Source organism: Triturus cristatus, chromosome 11, assembly GCF_964204655.1.
Source record: "Triturus cristatus chromosome 11, aTriCri1.1, whole genome shotgun sequence".
NCBI lineage: Eukaryota > Metazoa > Chordata > Amphibia > Caudata > Salamandridae > Triturus > Triturus cristatus.
This window is the reverse complement of record NC_140594.1, coordinates 312,998,851-313,017,616: the sequence shown is the minus strand read 5'-3', so window position 1 is coordinate 313,017,616 and position 18,766 is coordinate 312,998,851. Positions and strand designations below refer to the sequence as shown.

The window sequence follows — 18,766 nt, the reverse complement described above, 5'->3', positions numbered from 1 at the left end:
TTTGTTTCTGGTGACACTTCAGTTCAATATAGGGTGTTCACGCTTGTCAAGGTCCAAAAGTGCTATCTGAAACTTATTTCTGGGAGTGCTCTAGCATGAACAAAGGCTATTTGTAACTCTTACTAATTTACAAATTAGAAGATCATTTTGATATATATACATTGAAGACAGTACTTTGCCAAGTTTTTTACTTTTTATTTACTCCTAAAGCCCATATCAATAGGCAGCATATTACCATACAACTGTTGTAGGGATATAGAGGATGTGCTACAGCTACTTACTTGGCAGAGAACTGTTGGGTCATTGGCAAGTAATTCCATTCAAAAAATAAAAAACTCCAGGGTTTGATCCCATTTTTTGGACTAACTGAAAATACAATTCAGCACTAGTAAGGTGCATTAGCTTTTGAGGTAATGCAGCCTTCTTCAAACAATAGTTCTGAAGTTGTCAAGATACAAACCTGTCTTTGAAGGTTCATTTCTAAATGAACAAGAGACATATTTGTACATCAGTGTTGGAGACCAAAATAAATCTGAAAAGCTTCTTCTGTGTAAGAAAACAGTTTTTTACGGATTCATCTTCGAAGTAACACCAGGCATCAAATTTGAACTTGAAATTTGAAGCAATTCACTCAATTGGCATTTGAGGCAACCGCTGCAGAGTCACAGATACCTCATGGAAGTTACTTGAATACTCGTTAAAGTCACTTCCTTACTGATGTCCGTTTTTATTTTCCACGTCACAGATGCTTGAGAATACCGCTTTTTAAAGCAGTTTATTCAATATTTTCTCCATATTGATTGCAATTACCTTGTCAGTTATGTAATCCTTTGAGTTTAAGTCTGGTAGGGCATACCATTATGCATCCTCCATGTGGTGTTTCGAGTAGGAACACAATGCAAACAAATTCTCTTTGAATCATTCTCACACAATTTTTCCAGAGGTTGTTCACTTGTCCCGTGTGGATTGTCTCCGCTCTTCAGGATGACTCTGCCAGTCATCGGCCAAAGATTACAAAACCCAGAAGCCTAGACCCCAATCTTCCTTGCATCAGAGATGCAAACTGCCATCAGCTCTGTATCTGCTTAAGTGTCAGGTTTTTTGTCCTACCCACTTCTACCCTTTAAAACTTCTCAGTAGGGCTTTCCCTAATCCACTTATGTACTGCAAATGGAGGCCACCTGCTTCACCTTCCTTGAGGTATTTTCTGACTTGCTTCACCCTCTGGCACACCCTCTGAATCTGCTACATCGGAGGAGCTTTGCATGGCAACTGAGGGCAGAAGAAGGGTGAATTTGACTGAAGCTTGGACTTTGCTATATCTCCGACACCATTAGTGCCTGGCCAAGTGCTGTCTCTTCACTGTAAAATTGCTTTGGTCTCTCCAGCACTTCAAAAGCCTGGGTTGGGACATCAATGATGCTGGGCTCAGCAACATCTGTCTCTCAAATCACTTCTACCACTGCAAGAGAAGATCGGGTTGCTCACCCTAATAAAACTATTCGTGTTTTCTGGTGTATGGAAAAACTGAAGCTACACCTAAACATTGCAGCTCTCCAAACCATGCATTTATTTTTTACCTTCCTTGCTGCATGCTCAGTCAATTCAAATTCTGGTTGATAACACAAAGAAAAGACTCTCTTGTCAACAAGAGGATTAAGGCTGGTTCCCGGCTCATGCGCTGTGAGACCATAGAGGTAGGGAGGTAGGTAGGGGGGAGGGAAGGGGTTGGGTGGATGGGGGGGGGGTTGTTTTATTAGTAGAGCAGTATCACTGTTTGCTTACCACTTAACATGTATCTAGACCGTGTGTGCCAACACCCTGGGCAGATTGTAACAGCAGAGCACAAAGGTGAGCTGCAGTAGGTTGTGCCAAAGTGCATCTTCAAGTTGGTCACTCAATGTATGGAGCTATTTGCGGCCAGTTTTAGCTACACGTGTTTTTTTGGTCGATGGAGTTCACTCCAGAAGTTGTTTGGAGGAAGTTCAGTGTTTGCAGGGAATTCTGCTTGCTTTTTGTCTCTAAGTTCCAGTGATTCTCAAAGTGATCAGAAAGTGAGGAGACCGTGTGAACATGTCGATCACATAATTGGGCCGGGACAGTTTGGATTTGGAATTAGACCCTTTATTATCCTCCTCTTCTCATGGGGAGAGTGCTGCAAACTTTGTTCTTCAAATAATTCAGAGTTTGAATCAAATCAACTAGTCACGAGGGGAAAGGAGGCTTCAAGTCTTGTCAGTTGCATTACCCTTGACTAGGAGAGCCCTAGTGAACTATGATACAAGATGTTAAGAGCTAAAGTCTTTTTTCTTTAGCATAGTGTCTATAGAAGCATTTGTGTCTAAATGCAGCAGGGGAAAGGTGAATTTCATACTGTGAACTTATATTAAATAGTTAAGATAGTGATTGAATTAAAGAAAGAACGAATAAATGTAATATCCGATGGGATGTCTTGTTAAGGAGAAAGATTGGGACAAGGAGGTTTAGACTGTGATCAGGAACCAAGCTTTGACTTCTTTGCAAAACTGATATGGTTGGTCAAGAAATGCAGAGGAAAAAGCGAATTCCAGTGTTTGAACAGCCACTTTTGTGACTTTTTTCCTGATCCTTATTTCAAATATAATATTGGCTGAAGTGGAGAGGCATAGTCCTGGAGTTTGGGATCGGGGCAAGTCAAAATTGTAGTTTATTTGGATCCTTTATGTGTAGGGCTTGATTGCAGATGCAGCTAGCTGACTTTGCATTGGTTTCCTATCATTTGGTGGCAGGCAGGAAGCCAATGTAAAAGCACAAAGTGTGTGTGTGGGGGAGGGGTGGGGGGTTGTAACAGAAGTGCAGGCTGAAAATCTTAGAATGAACCAAATTACTACTTTCTGAAAGGTCTGGGGTTAGGATTTATGTCAAAAAGGAAGCTTACATCAGTGAATCTTTGAGATGATTATTAATGCATCCTACTATAGAAGAAATCGATGTAAGATCTGTTAGTTTGGTAAAAGAAAAAAAAAGAAAGACAAAAGTTTGTCACAGATTTGACCAGCACAAGAGGTACTTCAATCTCGGGAGGCCACCATAAAGAATACTAGGTAGTGGAAGGGCCAATAACAATTGAGACCTTCATTTTTACCAGAGTTGTGCTTCAAGGAGTTTGTTTTAATCCAGAAAGCAAACTCTGTCAAGCCCAAATCTGGTATTGCCCTGTGTTGGGATGAAATTCACCTTCATGGCTATGTGAAGCTGTCCTACCCTGCCCCTATACATTTCTTAATTATCTTTGGAGCACCACAATCATATGAGCCTTCTGGAAGTACTCATTTAAATGTCATGAGGCTTTCGGGCTGGGAACAATGTTAAACGAGAATCCCTCTTTTTAAGAATGGCTACTGCCCTCTTTGGTTAGCCTGCGGGAAAGTTAGTAATGGCAGTATAATCACTAATCAGAGGCACTTACCTTTTACCTGTACCCCTTAAGTGGGACTGCCTACCTGCTGCCCAATGTAAAATATGTTCAGCCTCCCTGTGCCTGGGGAGTAGGTGGGTGAAGTGTTGGGGGGGGAGTGGGGGCTACTGTTTATGAATGGGCAGGTTAGTGCTCAAGTGTTTGATTCCATTAGTGTGTGCTGCACAAAATAATTGTGACATTTGCTGAGCTACCATTATCCTACGGGGCCCGCCAGTACATACACATCTTATGTCCCTCTTCCTGAAACAAAGTAAGCCTGAGTGTGTCAGAGTAGAGGTGACCCCCTGCCCTGTGAAATGGTAGAGATCCCCCCACCTCTTAGTGACACTTATGCCTCACCCTTTCCTCTTTGTAACCAGCACCGCTGTGAGATTACTTGCCACATGAAAACCATTTTATACCCATGTGATCCTGCCTAAAATCGTCTCAGGAAACAGGGCAGCTCGCCAGCCCCATTGGGACACCAAGCCAGTAACATGCCTCCCCAGATTTGGAGGGGCCCGGAGACATTCAAGTTGTGTAATATCTTCAATTGGTCAGAATTGACAATCCGAGGAAAAAAGTTCTGATTCCTTCGGCTTGTACTTTGTTCAATGTTTGACTTTTTACCAACGATGTCCTGTATGCTATTACAGGAGAGAAGTTACGATAAACCAGGGCAACCCTAGAACCTGAACCAGAGGCTAAATAATACTGGGATCCAAACAGTGGTTCAAGTACAGCATTAAAAGTGAGAAAGGACTTGGAACATAAGTGAGAAACTAAATACTAGGATGTTTAGTTAATAAGAAAAAGGGAAAGGGAGGGCAAAGAAAAGGTGCTAACCAACTGGTAAAACACCCAAAACCCATGCACAGATAATCACTGTAAATTTGTAAAATTTATTATCAAAAATACATTTTTTGTTGTCTCAGTTTTTCAACCATGTTTTTGTAGCTTCCCTCAGCCACGTCTTGTTTGTTTAGACATGTCATTGTTTATAATTGTAACACTGTTTGTGTAACCTTGTGAGCGCCATTACTGCTTTATGTACGATGTTTTGATAACACATTTTACAAATCTAAAGTGATTATCTGTGCATAGGTTTTGGGTGTTTTCCCAGTTGGTTAGCACCTTTTCTTTGTCCTCCCTTTACTTTTTTCATCTCAAGTAAACGTCCTAGTATTTAGTTTCTCACTTATGTTCTAAATCCTTTCTCACTTTTAATGCTGTACTTGAACCACTGTTTGGATTCCAGTATTACAGGAGAGAAGACATCAGAAGAAAACAGACTAGAACCACTGTGCGGCTGCCACTCTTACAGTGGGTTGGGCCTACGTCCAGGAAGTCTGAGGAGCAACCCTGTAGATACACATACTTAGCATAGACCGTAAAGCAGTTTTCCTACCAAAGTAGTGGCTAACCTGTGTGGGTTGCATTTGCTTGAATTAATGTTCTTAGGACTGCTTGACCTACATTGGCTTGTTGACGGGCCATAACATCTACACAGTAATGTTTTCAAAATGTTTGCAGTGTTTTCCATGTAGCTGCCTTACCTATGTCAGCCATGGTATGTATATTGCCTAAAAAGGCTATGGAAGCTCCTTTTTTTTTTTTAGTAGCGTGAGCTTTTTGGAGGGATAGGTAGAGTTCTTTTAGTTTTGGTGTAACAAGTTTGGATGATTTTACAATCCAACATGAAATTGTTGCTTTAGATATAGCCGTCCCTTTACGTGGTTTTGAGAATGTAACAGAGTTGTCTTCCTGAATGATTGAGTTCTTGCAATATAATATACAAGATCTCTTTCTATGCCTGGTGTGTGTAAAGCTCTTTCTGCGACTGAATCAGGCTTTCAAAAGAATACAGGTAGTTCAATAAATTGATTTAAGTGGAACTATGAGACCACTTTTGGTAGAAATTTAGGGTTGTTACACTTTATCAGTTTTTATCTCCGATGTTGAAAGAATGGTTCTTCTAGAGTTAATGCCTGAAGATAACTGGCACGTCTGAGTGAAGCAATCATATTGAGATATGTAACTTTTCAAGATACGAACTGCAGTGGACATGAGTGTAAAGATTAAAATGGTGGACCCATTAACCTTGTTAATACAACACTAGAAACTCTAGGTGGGACAACTCTTTGAGACCCTCTAGAAAAGCTTTAATGACAGGGATTTTGAAAATAGAAGCTCGTTCCCTGTTTTGTAGATATGCAGCTACTGCTGCTAGGTGTAGTCTTATGGAAGTGAAGGCTAACCCCGAGGTTTGTAAATGCAGAAGGCAACATACAGTGTCTTGAGGCTTAGCTGTTAATGGGTTAATATCCTTTGAATGGCAATAGTGAATAAATTGTTTCCACTTTGCCCAATTACGGGTATCAACCTTGTAGGGTCTGTTGCAAATAGATGTCTGTGAAAGATCCTCACTATGTGTGCCTCTGGTGGTTGGGTTCTGCTCATGACTCTAAGGCCTGCAAGGGCTGCAACCAGATACCTCAAAAAGTCATCTAAGAATGTGAAGCAAAGCTCTATGTGGCAAAAATCAGCAAGATTCCACACAGGTTCTGTTCCCGGAACAAGTCGAAAGTGCAGTCATTTCTGCAGCAGTTATTTGCGTAAGTCCAAAATGAAACAAGAAGTCCATGGAAGACTGTGCTTTTTCTCGCCACTCTCATTCTCAATAGAAGGCATAAGGGCTTCACTGTGCCTCCATGCCTCACTCCCATTCCAACGAGGAGCCAAATCCGTCCTTGGTCCTATGCACCTTGAGTTTCCACGTCTGTCGAAGTGTCAACAGTTTGAAGCCATTAGAGAGGCCATCCTGTGCATCTTTGGCATACTTTGGGCTTACTCTAGGGCACATTCAGGCCCAAGGATCCATAGGGGCCTTTAGTTGGGTAACCACCAGTGGGTCTGTTCTCTGCATAGAAACTGCCCCTTGAACTTGCTTTAGGTTCCATACCAGTGTCTCTCCGGACTTTAGGTCCGGTTCCAAAATCTGCCTCTATCCTTTTGACCACGGCATGGATGCTGCTAGCACCAGAGGTGGATTATCAACCTATTTTGGTAGCCGACTCAGATCCAAATGTGTCTCGACCAAGGCTGCAGCAAGATCCCGATGTAGTGTAGCCAATACTCAACCTCTCTGACTAAGACACAGTACTATTACTGCACAGGCACACACATTCAGTCACACACAGACACTGCACCAACTTTTTGGTTCAGGCATAGACCAGATTCGGCGATATGGAGACAACAATGAGGGTCATGTACAAGGGCTTGCTGCACCTTTTAATAAGGATGATTGTATATAGATCTACAAGATGCCAGTGGGTTGGATATCTCACCCAATGCTTGATTGGCTTCCCCCCTGGACCCACAGCTCAGGAATGTGCATCTTATGTGACAGCCATTAGGAGCGATACTGAAGTCTTTGGCCTCCATCTCCCCTCTTTGGAGATAAAAACGAATGGCCATACTGAGGTCTCGCCAGGCACTGACCGAACCTCTTCAACCCTCACTGAAATGCTCTGGGGCACGTGGCCAGGACCATGTTCTGGCCCTGCGGTCAGTTGCCAGGTTGCACGCTCCCTTAGACCAGCTCCAGCCGACTGATTTTTTAAACCCAGCATACAACGCCTGAGAGTTTGGTGGTGCAGGCGACCACTTGCAAAGTGAACTTGTGCGCCTTTCTGACTATTTCTCCTGACAGTCTAAACATATGGAAACATTTGGCAAGAGAATGTTTTTATATTTCAGCTTTACCTTGAGGCTGTCAAATCCAAACACTTTGGGATGTGGTTTGTGAGATCTTTCCAGTAGTCCCAAAAGTCTAATGAACGTCCTTGTTCCAAAGTATTTTGGATGGCCGCGATGTGGCTACGTTAGTCATCCGCTCAGGCCTACATAACACTGATTATATAGGATGTGGCATTGGCCCAATCATGGTGCCACGCATGGATGAGATCCATGGCCTTTTTCGGAGAAGTGCAGGAGTACATAGCGGACATGCTTTTCAACTGTTTCTACCTGATCAGCGAAAAGGTGGACTGTATCCTGGAGTGCGCAAAAGAGAGCCATGCCCCAGCATGCTCTTCGGGTCTTTAGGCACCAGTTCAGCAGTCCGCGATGTGCCAGGGGCTCTGGTGTATTGGCAGCATCAGGCCCTACTGCCTGCAGAACAAGCCTCTCAGCGCTTTCGAGATCCGGGCCATGGGCCCAACAAACAATGACCAGGCCATCAAGAACAGTCCCCCGCCACTCGGGAAAGCACTTCAGAACTCCTGTAGTGCACTCTTAGCAGCACTCAGCCATCCAGCAGGAGTCAGGGGCAGCCACTTGCTTAATAGGTGGCAAAGCATTACACCCAACACATGGGTCGTTCATTTATTCCAACCAGGCTATGCCCTGCCATTCCTTTTCGACCCACCGCACCTGCCATCTACATCAGAGCAGCTTTCAGGTGACCATCTGTGGGGCGCCAGGAGGTGCAGGTTTTGTTTGGACAAAGGAACCATCAAGATGGTACTAGCCTTGGAAGTGGGGACTGGATGTTATTCCTGTTACTTCCTTGTGGCAAAGAATGATGAAGGCGCTCATCCTATTTTGGATCTTCGCCCTCTTAAAGCCTTTCTGCAAAGGGACAAATTCAAGATGCTCAAGCGTGCCTGGGTTTTATCTGCCCTGGATCCTAGAGACTGGATGGTAGTGTTGGACCTGTAAGAAGCCTCTTTTCACATCACTGTCCTGCAGGCCCATGAATGCTACTTCCAGTTCAAGGTGGGCCACACACACACTGAACTGTTCTGGCATCGCTAATAGCCTAGGGAAGTTGGGGAGCATTGGGAGCACCATCGGCTCCGAACTAGGGAAGCGACTCTGCAGCCTTAAGGTTCTTGGGACATCGTGCAACTCGAGTGATGGATGTGGTAGGACGAAGAGGAGCTGTGTTTGGATTTCTTGTATTTTTTCGACGACTTTAACCTAACTGTGCTTCATGGCTTTGATTATTGGTGGTAAGATTTACCTCAGTAGTGGGAGAGCATTAGCGCTCTCGAATTCGACCGTAACTGGCCGCCTTTCACTTTTGTCGGAGTTCCACAGCAGCAAAAGTGGCTGCATGTTTGTGGATAGCCTCCTGGTTCATTTTCGCGCAGCATTCACTCGACGCCCAGTCTCACTTGTGTTTAGAGCCATGGCACCAAAATCAGATGTCGTGGGTATTTGTCACTGACATTTGACAGTTAAGCCCTGCATGGTTTGAACCTTGTGGCTTTCAGAGGGTACAGTCCCTAGCACACTTGAAACTTTTTTAAGCAGTGTAATTGTGCTGACAGGATTCGATGTAGCTACTGATCCATGTCGGAAGGTGTGGTAAGAAAAAAGACATTAGCGAATTGTGGTGGCACAGGTATAGCAGGCCCATGACACATCCAGGATGGGACAGATCTGACGTGAATCCGCATGAAGCCACCTACTGACGTGCAGGAGAACTGCTATTGAAATTCTTCAGATCAAGTTTGGCGTCTTGGGGTATTCACAAGGTGAGGATTTTGTGCCTTAGAAAAGACGTTAACCAAAGTAAGACTTTCTTCTAGGAGTCTTATATGCTCTAGTTTAGTCTCCCACCTCAGATTTTGCCCAGGTGCCAATTCACATTTTTCTTCAGGAAAAGTGGTACCAGACTTCATGCTCTGTATACTTGCAGAGCCTAAATGATGTGAAGAAGAAATTGTGCTTAATAAACACAATATATTGTTTTTGTTTAAAATACGTGCTCTTCTAAATGCATACTAATGGCAGAATACCATATTGGGCTCCTCCTTCATCCCTCCATCCTGAGGAAGGCCTCTGGTTGAGTTCTGTAATGATTGTTGTGAAGATTGAGTACCGGTCATGTTAAGAATGTGCAAATTCATTTGCTGTTGAGTCAAGGAATTAATAAACTGTTGTTCAGTATTTGTATAGCATTTTGTCATAAAGGGCTCCATGATCTGTGACATAGCTTAATCAAAAGTTTCATGTTTGTGTTTCATGTGTGATTCTCAAGGTATCAGGTTTTCTTTTATTTGAGTAATTTCAGCTATACCTATAGCTTACTGAACTATGTGGCATAACGTAGCCCATATTTTCATATTTAGTTCTAGGGGATCTGCTTTCTTCTATAATTGAACTTTTTCCTACTATAGTGGGTCAGCAGTTCCACGTCCTGTAGGTTTTTTTTACCAAGTCTATCTTAGAGGACATTTTGCTTGTGTTAATAGAGCACCTCTTCCTACGCATTAGAGGGGGTGATTGCTGTTTATCAGTGGCAGTCGAGGAACTGTAAACATTTTGTGGTTAAATCATCACTGCATGTTTTATCAGTTATTGTGGTGTTTGGTTAAAACATGGGAATACTTTGGTTGCAGTTTTCTATAGCACGCTTGCCAACGATTTTGGGTCACGCCGCCTTATATTTAATTTGTTAAAATGCTCGTGTTTTTTTAGACATTACAGCAAGAATCCCTTACTTTCTTGTACCAAGACATTATTATTAGAACTATTATTATTATTTCATTTTGTTAATCTCGCCAAAAACCCAAAGGTGTCCTCGGGCTAGGGACAATCCATGCATGGAAGGATACAGCCTAAAATGTGAGTATAGCCAAGTTGTGAGCAGTTTACCAACATTAAGAAGATTGTTAGAACGTAATGATGCTGGGAGAGAGTTCTAAAGCTGTGCTGCCTGCACAGATACGGCTTGACTGCCAATTTGAATCCTATTGACCGGGGGAAGTTACTAGTAGTTTGGCAGCAGCTGAACGTAGCAGCTGGTAGGGTTTGTTGTGGATGAATCTTGTGCAGAGTATATAGCTTTGTGCACTATGCATGAGACCTTGAATTTGATCATCTTTGCACTGGCAACCAAAGTAGTTTATCCCATGCATTTGAAGAGGAGCTAGGAAGGGAAAGAGCAAGCATCTCCACCAAATTCTGAATTAGGCTGGAAGTGTATGACTAGCCAAAATTACCAGTCGTTGGTTGCGGGCTGCATTGAGGATGTGTTGGGACAAAAGATTGGTTGCAATATCAAGCTATGTATGTTAAATGTCTGTGGTCCGGCCAACTTAAGTTCCAAGGAGCAAATATGGGCGACTCTGGGACTGATGGTAGCTAAGTGGAATATAGTGCGCATGTGGAAAGCGGGAGACCCACCGCGTCTAGCTGATTGGAGTAAAGATAGGGATTGGTGTATGATTACCGAAAGACCATTTATGAAGCCAGGGGGTGCCCCTCCAAGTGGACTCAGATCTGGGAGAGATGGAACAATTATAGGGGAGGGATGTGTGAGCCCCCGCAATCGAGAGACGAAATCGGAACACTGGGGCCGAGAACTGGGGAACTGTGATTATTATATTGTTTGCTTATGTATCTAATGCCTCCCTTGTGTCATCGTTGTATCATCATTGCTAATGTTTGCATTCCTGCTGGTTGTCAAGTCCTTTTTTTCAATAAAAAGATTTATTAGGCTCACCTGCTTAATAAGGTAACTGGGTGCCTCTAGCAGAAAAACATTACAGTAGTCCAGTCTGCTCAAAATAAGAAACTGGATAACCTGAAGGTAAGTAGAAGCTAGAAGAAACAACAAGAGTGGACAGAGATTTCTCATAAGAGGGAAGCAAGTGGTGTGAGAAGCTGGGTTTCTGTTGCAGTAACCCCCCTCTCCCACCTTTTGCCAGACTACTGATTCACTTTTGACTTGATGTAGCCTGGTCTCTGCCAATCCGATTCCCAGGGTCTGTGTTTCTTCCCCAAAACTGTACCCAAACCCAATTGGCATCTCTGGCCACAGGTCAGCCCCTTGTAAATGGTACCACAGATACCCAGGGCACTGTGACCAGAGAAGACCTCTAAGGGCTGCCACACATACTGTGCCCCCCTTAAAGGCCCTGTACCATTACACGCACACACTGCCTTTGCAGGCTGCGCGTTTTGGTGCAGAATAAAGTGAAGAGTTGACATTCCACAAATCCCTGTGTGCCATGCCTACTACCCACTGCCCAGGCATAGATCAGTCACGCCTCTAGCTGGGTGACACTATACCAGTGGTGAGGGTACATGTGCATGAGCCCTGTACCCCTACAGTGTCTAAGTCCATTCTTAGACATTGTAAGTGCAGTGCTGTCACAAAGAGTATATGATGCTGTGAGTTTCTCATTACGAACTCCACAGGACCATAATGGCTACACTGAAAACTGAGAACTTTGGTATCAAACTTCTCCGCACATTAAACCCACACTGATGCCAGTGTGGAATTTGATGAAAAAGGCACAGAGAGGGCAACTTAGAGATGCCCCCTGAAAAACGACCTATAACTAGTGTCCAGGCTGAGTGGCTGCTTTCAGCTGCCACCACCAGACCTGTTTCTGGACCCCTGTATCGAGAGCCTGCTGCTCTTGGGGGGCCTGAAACAATGCACACCTTGGGACAAGGTGCCAAGCCTCCTCCCCCAGGATGGGCAGGGTCCACGAAGGGGAAGCTTCAAAGGCTTGCCGCCTTTGTGAGCTTCCCCAGGCAAGGTGCTGCTTTCATCAACTGGTCCCCACTGGTTCTGACCCCCCACTTTGGGTGGGAGAACCGGCAGGAAAAACAAGTGAGGAAGAGGTATGCCCACCTCTGCCAACTCCACCCATCAGGTGGGGGAGGCAATGAAAAGCACAACTCTCAGTCCCCGCCACCCTGCAGATAGGAGGACCCAGCCAACCAGGGAAAGGCTTATGCCCCCCTCTCACTGGAGGGTGGCATAATAGGGGAGTACCCACCCCAGGGATGGGACCCATTGGTCCCAACCTTTTTACCTACCTGTAACACCCCTAAATCTAGTATTTAATGGCACCCCTGAACCTTTGCTCCCACAACCCATTGGCCTGCTAGTCAGAAGCCACCAACCGAAGGCCACCTATCCCCCATTGGATAATATTGGGGCTTAGCACTCTGCACCCAGCCGCCCTGGGTGCAGACAAGGGTGCATCCTTGACCCTGGGGGACCCCTGAGTATAACCCCAGAACACCAACTCCCACAACAACCGATAACACTATTTTCCTCCACGTTGACTGTTTTTCTATGAAAAGTTTCAAAGTGTAGATTTGGAAAACCTATAATTCTTTAAAAATGTACAAACGAACAAAAACGCTTTTACTTACCTGTTTACAGGAAATGTCCCAGTGCAGTATCCAGGCATACTGCACTGTGAAAGAAAAGTAATCTCAAAAGTAACTTAGCTGTAATTTTACTAAAACTCCTATACAAAGTATATGTACTGTATTCTGAAAAGCATTAACACTACTGTAATCAAATCAAAGTACATTTACAATTGCAATTCAGACTATTTACAAACAGCATCACTACTGTAAAGTATTTATTGCTTACCTCCTAGCAGGCTTGCTTGGTTCTAGAAAATAAAATAACTTAAAGAATATTTTTATACAAAAACAATTGGTCTGAAGTTTAGTCTTTGAGTGTGTGAATTCGTTTTCTGACTGTGTGTGTACAACAAATGCTTAACACTTTCCTCAGAATAAAGCCTTACTCCTCGACCACACTACCTCAAATAGAGAGTGAGGTGCTATCTACTTTACCTCTGCCTACCTTTTGGGTTCCACTGGACTCTGTGCACACTATACCTCACTTTGGTGTAGTATATACAGAGCCAGCTTCCTACAAGTGGTGGGCAGTTTGCTGATTTGCTTAGAAAAAGAGAGATTTGCACACACAAAGAATTCCAGGCAGGTTCCGCACCACAGTGGAGGATGCAGGTGGATAATTACTGGGTAGCAGCTAAACATTTGCTGGAAAAGGAGAACTAGTTTCCAGTGGAACAATTACGTATTTTAGTTTTGTGATCAAATTTAAGGGAATTTGATCCTAGCTTGCACGGTACGTCTTTCAAGCAGTCATGGAAGTAGTTCAAAGAGAAGGCAGTGGGCTGATCCACTGACAAAATTATTTGCATGTCGTCAGCATAATTCATAACACTGATTCTGTGACTACAGATCAAATTGGGTAGAGGTTTCAGGTAGACATTGAACAATGTTGGGCTGAGGGAAGAACCCTGCTTAACTTACTGCTCCAATTTCCTGAACTTCAGTAGACAAGGAGGTAGGTGGATAGCTTGTGCTCTGTCCTCCTAATCGGATGAGAGCCAGCCAAGGCCGCCCCTGAGTTCTGTTTTCCCTTAACCTTACAATTAAGATATTGTGATTTGCAATATCGAAGAATGCAGGCAGGTCAAGTAGTACCAAGACTACAAACTTTGCTTTATCTGCCACCATTTGTAGGAATGTTGTCTAGTACGGCGTCCGGAGCAGATTGAGTGCTGTGAACTGGGTGAAAATCCAGCATTATGATCTTAAAGAAAATTGTAGAGAATTTTATTGACCTGTTTTTCTACAGTTTTTACAGGGAAGGGAAATAAGGATATGGGCCTAAAGCTGTGTGGAACCACAGGCGCTGCCAAGGGCGTTTTTGGTTTTTATAGCATTGGGGACCCCTTAGCCCTTTTTGCCCATGAGAAGGGACCACACCAGCGGAAAAGGACGGATTACATAATGTTTGTAAGGGGTGTGCTAGGTAGAGAAAGGCCTGTTTCCAAAACCTGGTGCCCCTAAAGATTCTTTCCACTTCCCCTTCGCATTAAGCATGCACAGCTTTTCAAGACCAGATACCATTCACCATACCATATCTGTGCTTGCCTTCAGGTGGATCTGTTCACACCTAGGCCGTTCCTCCGTATATATCTAATGAGAATGGACATCATTCCTAGGAGCTTAACCCGGCCTTGCTCAGGAGGACAAAGGTTTTCCAGAGCATGCAGGATGTGAGAGAAAGTACTGTTTAGGGAGAATCATTGCCCTGGTGCCCCTAAAGACCTGGGTCTATGCAGGAGTACCTGCAGAAACGGGAGAGAGCCTCCCCAGCTCAGTCACACCGCGGTTCATGCTTCATGGCACATCCCTCCGGTCCACAGTAGCAGGATATTTACCACTAAGGGCACATTTCCGGGGGTCTTTGTGTTATGTGCCTGTTGTGAAAAATGCAGAACCTCATTGTTCTATTGCTGGATATTGGAGGATTTATGGAGGGAAAAAGAGCTGTGATGGTCTTAGTGCTTTGATGTGCACCTACCATGCAAGTTGGTAATCCGATGAATCTATTTCTCTTGCTGCAGTTTGCTTACATCCGCTTGCTTGAGGTAGGAAGAGAGTTGTCATTTGGGGATATTTATTGCATCCCACTTGTATGCAAACTTGTGTGACTTAATTTAGGAAAACATTTTTGCATATGTATGCATTGTCTTTTGTCGAATTCTTAGACTGTTCTTGCAAAAATCTGCGTATTTGTCTCTTTCTAATAGTCTATCAAAACCTTCAAGCCTTAAAAAAAATAAACCATTCAGTAAATTTGAGTCTAGGCTTCATAAAGAAATTTTGCATGAGCAAAGATCCTTTACTAAAAGGAACACTGACAGTTGCCTAGTCTTGCAGAATATAATGGAGCTGGCTAGCTCCACACATTGGTTAGGTTACTAGAAAAGTAGCAGGGTAACTACTTTCCTAAGCTAAGTAGATGACTCGCTTCCCAACAATGGCCGTCGTGCATGAACACTGCCACCTAAGCTCCCCGTTCTGGAATTATCGTTGCCCTTCAGCTGTCCTTTCAATCACATATCTTAAAACTGGCTTCCTCCTGCCTTTTAGTACTCCATTACCTTGTCTACCCTTGAACTGTGGTGAGCATGTGTTTTGGTGTTAATTTCTTCCAGACTTCATTACTGTGGTGATGTTTACTTTGAACTTCTTCGTTACATAATTAATCAGTTTCAGCATTTCCAAAACACGGCTTCCCACCATATTCTTGGCCTGGCTCATCATGTGACATCTCTGTAGTGGCTCCAGAACGTTAAATGTATCATTTTCAAGATTGTTCGCTTCTGCCACAAGGCCATGTTTCAATCTGCCCTGCGTTCCTCCTTGATCGCCAGAAGCGTCATACTCTTCACACACTCTTCTCTCTTCTGCTGCTAACCTTTTGACCATTGCGCGCATCTATCGTGCTTAATGAAGAGGCAGAGTCCTCGCCGATCTACCCCAAGGCTATGGGACTTTCCACTCCGGCATCAGAAAGGCTTCCTCTCGCTTCTCAATCTGTAAACTCATTAAAACATGGTTTACTATCCCTATTACCTGGTAACTAGTCATCTTGATGGGTGTGTGTTTGCAGCTCTGGGGTGCCTCGTTGAGATCACTGTTGTGCTATATCCATCATATTCACATATAATTGAAAAATAGCATGAAGGATAGTTTTGTATTGAACTTAATATACACATTTCACATTCTCCCCAATATAGAAACAATCCTTGAAAGACATCACATTAAGTGCCCTACTATTAAACGATCGGCGGCCGGCCTCCTTCTTAGCCTCTGATTTTTGTTACAGTTTTCTTAAAATAGGCACTTATTAAAAAAAGCGCCAGTGCTCTGTTCTTTTCTTCACATACAGGTATTCTAACCTCACCCGAGTTTGAGTGCATGCATGTTCCTTAAGATGCCTTCCGAGGAATAGAGGGTTTGTGTATTTTGAGATGGCATTGAAAGATCTATTCATTCTAACTGCTTTATTGTTTTGTCTAATGAAAGTATGGCTGTACCCAAAGCTTTTCGTGCTTACTTGTTTGCTTCCCTCATCCTTGCTTCCCCTCATCCTTTATTCGTATCAGGAAAAAAAATCTTTCTGCAGCACCACTGCCTGATCCCCACCCATTTCTAACCTGCCAACTCTTTTCATGCCATAACATCGCTAATTAAGAGAAGTGCCCAAAAGCGTGCCTGCTAACCACCTGCTGCTAAATGTTCTGAAGTTCATTTCCTTGTTAATCATTGAGCCCTGACTGCTTTTGCCTGTAGGAGCCTGGGGGACTAGTGGAGCATAGAGCCTTGTAATCATTTAGATGGAAGAGTAGCAAAGAAATTAGCTTAAAAACTAGGTTTGTGTTGTAATGTTCTTCTAAGTGTGGAAGTAGGAAATCAGTATTTTGATTTTTTTTATTTTGGTGTGAATGGAAGCAAGTCAACCAGGTGGAATCAGCGCAAAGCAGCAGCTGATTCACTTGGCCTAGTGTCACGTTAGGCAGCTCACACAAAGTTATGAGCATGTTATGGGCAGGTTCTTAGAACTGTTTTGAGGATTATGATCAGGTAATAATTGGAGTTTTAAAGTATCCGTTAGGGTCCCTGATAGTATAGTACTTATGTGTATATCGATTAACTATGAGTTGCCCTTTTCCAGGTTGAGTTGATCTTTGCAAGGATAGCCTGTGGTACCCGAAGGTCAGCTGATTTATGACTGAGTGACAAACCTGGGTATGAACTACGTATTTGAGCTCCTTTTGATTCAAATGGCACATGCTACTCTTTCAAACAAGCATACATTAAATAATTGATGTAGTCCTCCAGATCTGGGGTTCTTTCTTGACCTGTCAGGGTCGAACTTTGAAGAAAAAGATTGAAACTATTTAATCTTCTAGATTAACGAGAGCATCAGCTGAACATAATGGGGCTGTGTCCAAGAACACATTTTTGCCTCACGTCCAAACCTACTGACACTACAGCTAAAATCACAACATCCCCAAAACACATCCTGCTGCGAAAAGAAATGGCAATGTTTACCATGCAGAGAGTATCAATGCTAATGTTTTAATATTGCTCTTCTTCTTTTTTTTAGACATCTTTGAAATCCAGTTCCCAGATGACATAGACAACGACATTGGGATTTTGATCACAGGCAACCTGCATTCCTCTCCAAACTCCTCTCCTGTTCCATCCCCTGGTTCGCCATCTGGCATTGGAGTAGGATCACACTTCCAGCATAGCAGGGTAAGAATGTTGGGTAGTTCTTGAACTGTAACTGGGTTCAGGTGTGCAATGGAAGATGAGCAAATATGGCCTGTAGCCAAGAAAAACGAGGCTCGAATCTTAGTACTGTTACAAGTATGCCGTTTTTAAGAATGCATTGAATGTATAGTGAAAAATAGGTTGTGACAAACTGAGGATAAATGTCTGGAACATGCAGGGTCGATATAAGACTGACGCAGAAAGAAAATTTACCTTGAAGACTAGTTTTAAACACACTAACAATAGGAAGAGAATGTTTAAAAAATGGGCACGTGAGCAGATGAGCAAAAATTCTTTGGAGGTGTTATTTGAAACAAGAAAATGTTAATACCTCTAATCTTTCTAATTTTGATTAATGGAAGCCTGTACTTGTCATAGTACTTCCTTTAATAGGTCTCACCTGAGACAGTGCATGCGCTGTCGCTTATGAGATTTTTTTTTAGCTTACAGCAGATTTAGAGCCCGCCCATTGCTTACCATTAGTTAGCCTCAACGTCACTTATTTCCTTGCTTCTTTGTTCAGCACCTGCCAGCTTCACTTCCTCTTTGTGCATTTGTCCCTCCCCTGGAGCATGGCCCAAGTACTGCTTCCTTGACCAGTGAATGTCGTTCCATTGCTCATGTTTTTGAGCATGGGCTACTTTTTTCTTTCAGTTGTAGCACTCCATAAGAGCATGTATTTACAGGCCATCACCCTCCTGTCCTTCTACCCCCTTTTCCCACTCCATGTTATTATTTGTCCTCTCCCACCATCCCGTTCTGCTCTGTCTTCTTGTTTGCCCCCCTCCCAACCTCTCATCCGGCTCTGTGTTATTTCTTGTCCCCTGACACCCTTCTCGGTGTTATTGCTTGCCCCTCTCACCATCCCATCCTGCTGTTATTGCTTCCCTTCCATCCCTCTGTGTTGCTGCTTACCCACTCCCATTCCTCTTTGTGTTGTTGCTTCCCCCTCCTGCCCTCCCATTCCTCTTTGTGTTGTTGCTTGCCCTCTCCCAACCTCCCATCCCTCTGTGTGTTGTTGCTTGCCCCGTCTGACCCTCTTTATGTTGTTGCTGGGCCCTCACACTCTCTCCATGTTGTTGCTTACCTCCCTCCGAGCCTCCCATCAGGGGGGGGGGGAAAGCATTGGCAAATCCAATTTGGTCTTGCCGACGTGGACAGTACTGGCTTTGTCAATGTTTAGTTTAGCCATGATGTTCAGAAGCACGGCTGCTGTACAGCGTAGCTGAAAGTAACGGGAAAAGAAGTGTTATGATGCGGCCATCATAGTGCTCTTTCTTTACTTTACCCATGCTGCAGAGCAGTAGCGCTGCTGTACAACATGGTTAAAAAAACATTGACAAAGCCAATAGTTGTCGAGCAGGTGTGACCTATTGCCTTTGCTAATGTTCTTCT

At 43.7% G+C, this 18,766-nt stretch overlaps 1 protein-coding gene across 2 annotated transcripts in view; it reads left to right on the top strand.

Annotated features, from left to right (window-relative positions):
• The window catches only part of MED13L (mediator complex subunit 13L), a 964,037-nt gene that overhangs the window by 910,569 nt on the left and 34,702 nt on the right, over positions 1 to 18,766 (top strand). For both annotated transcript variants that reach the window (XM_085634904.1, XM_085634903.1), the window contains exon 28: positions 17,202 to 17,353. In XM_085634904.1, coding sequence (XP_085491030.1) covers positions 17,202 to 17,353 — 152 coding nt within the window. The remainder of the gene's footprint in view (positions 1 to 17,201; positions 17,354 to 18,766) is intronic.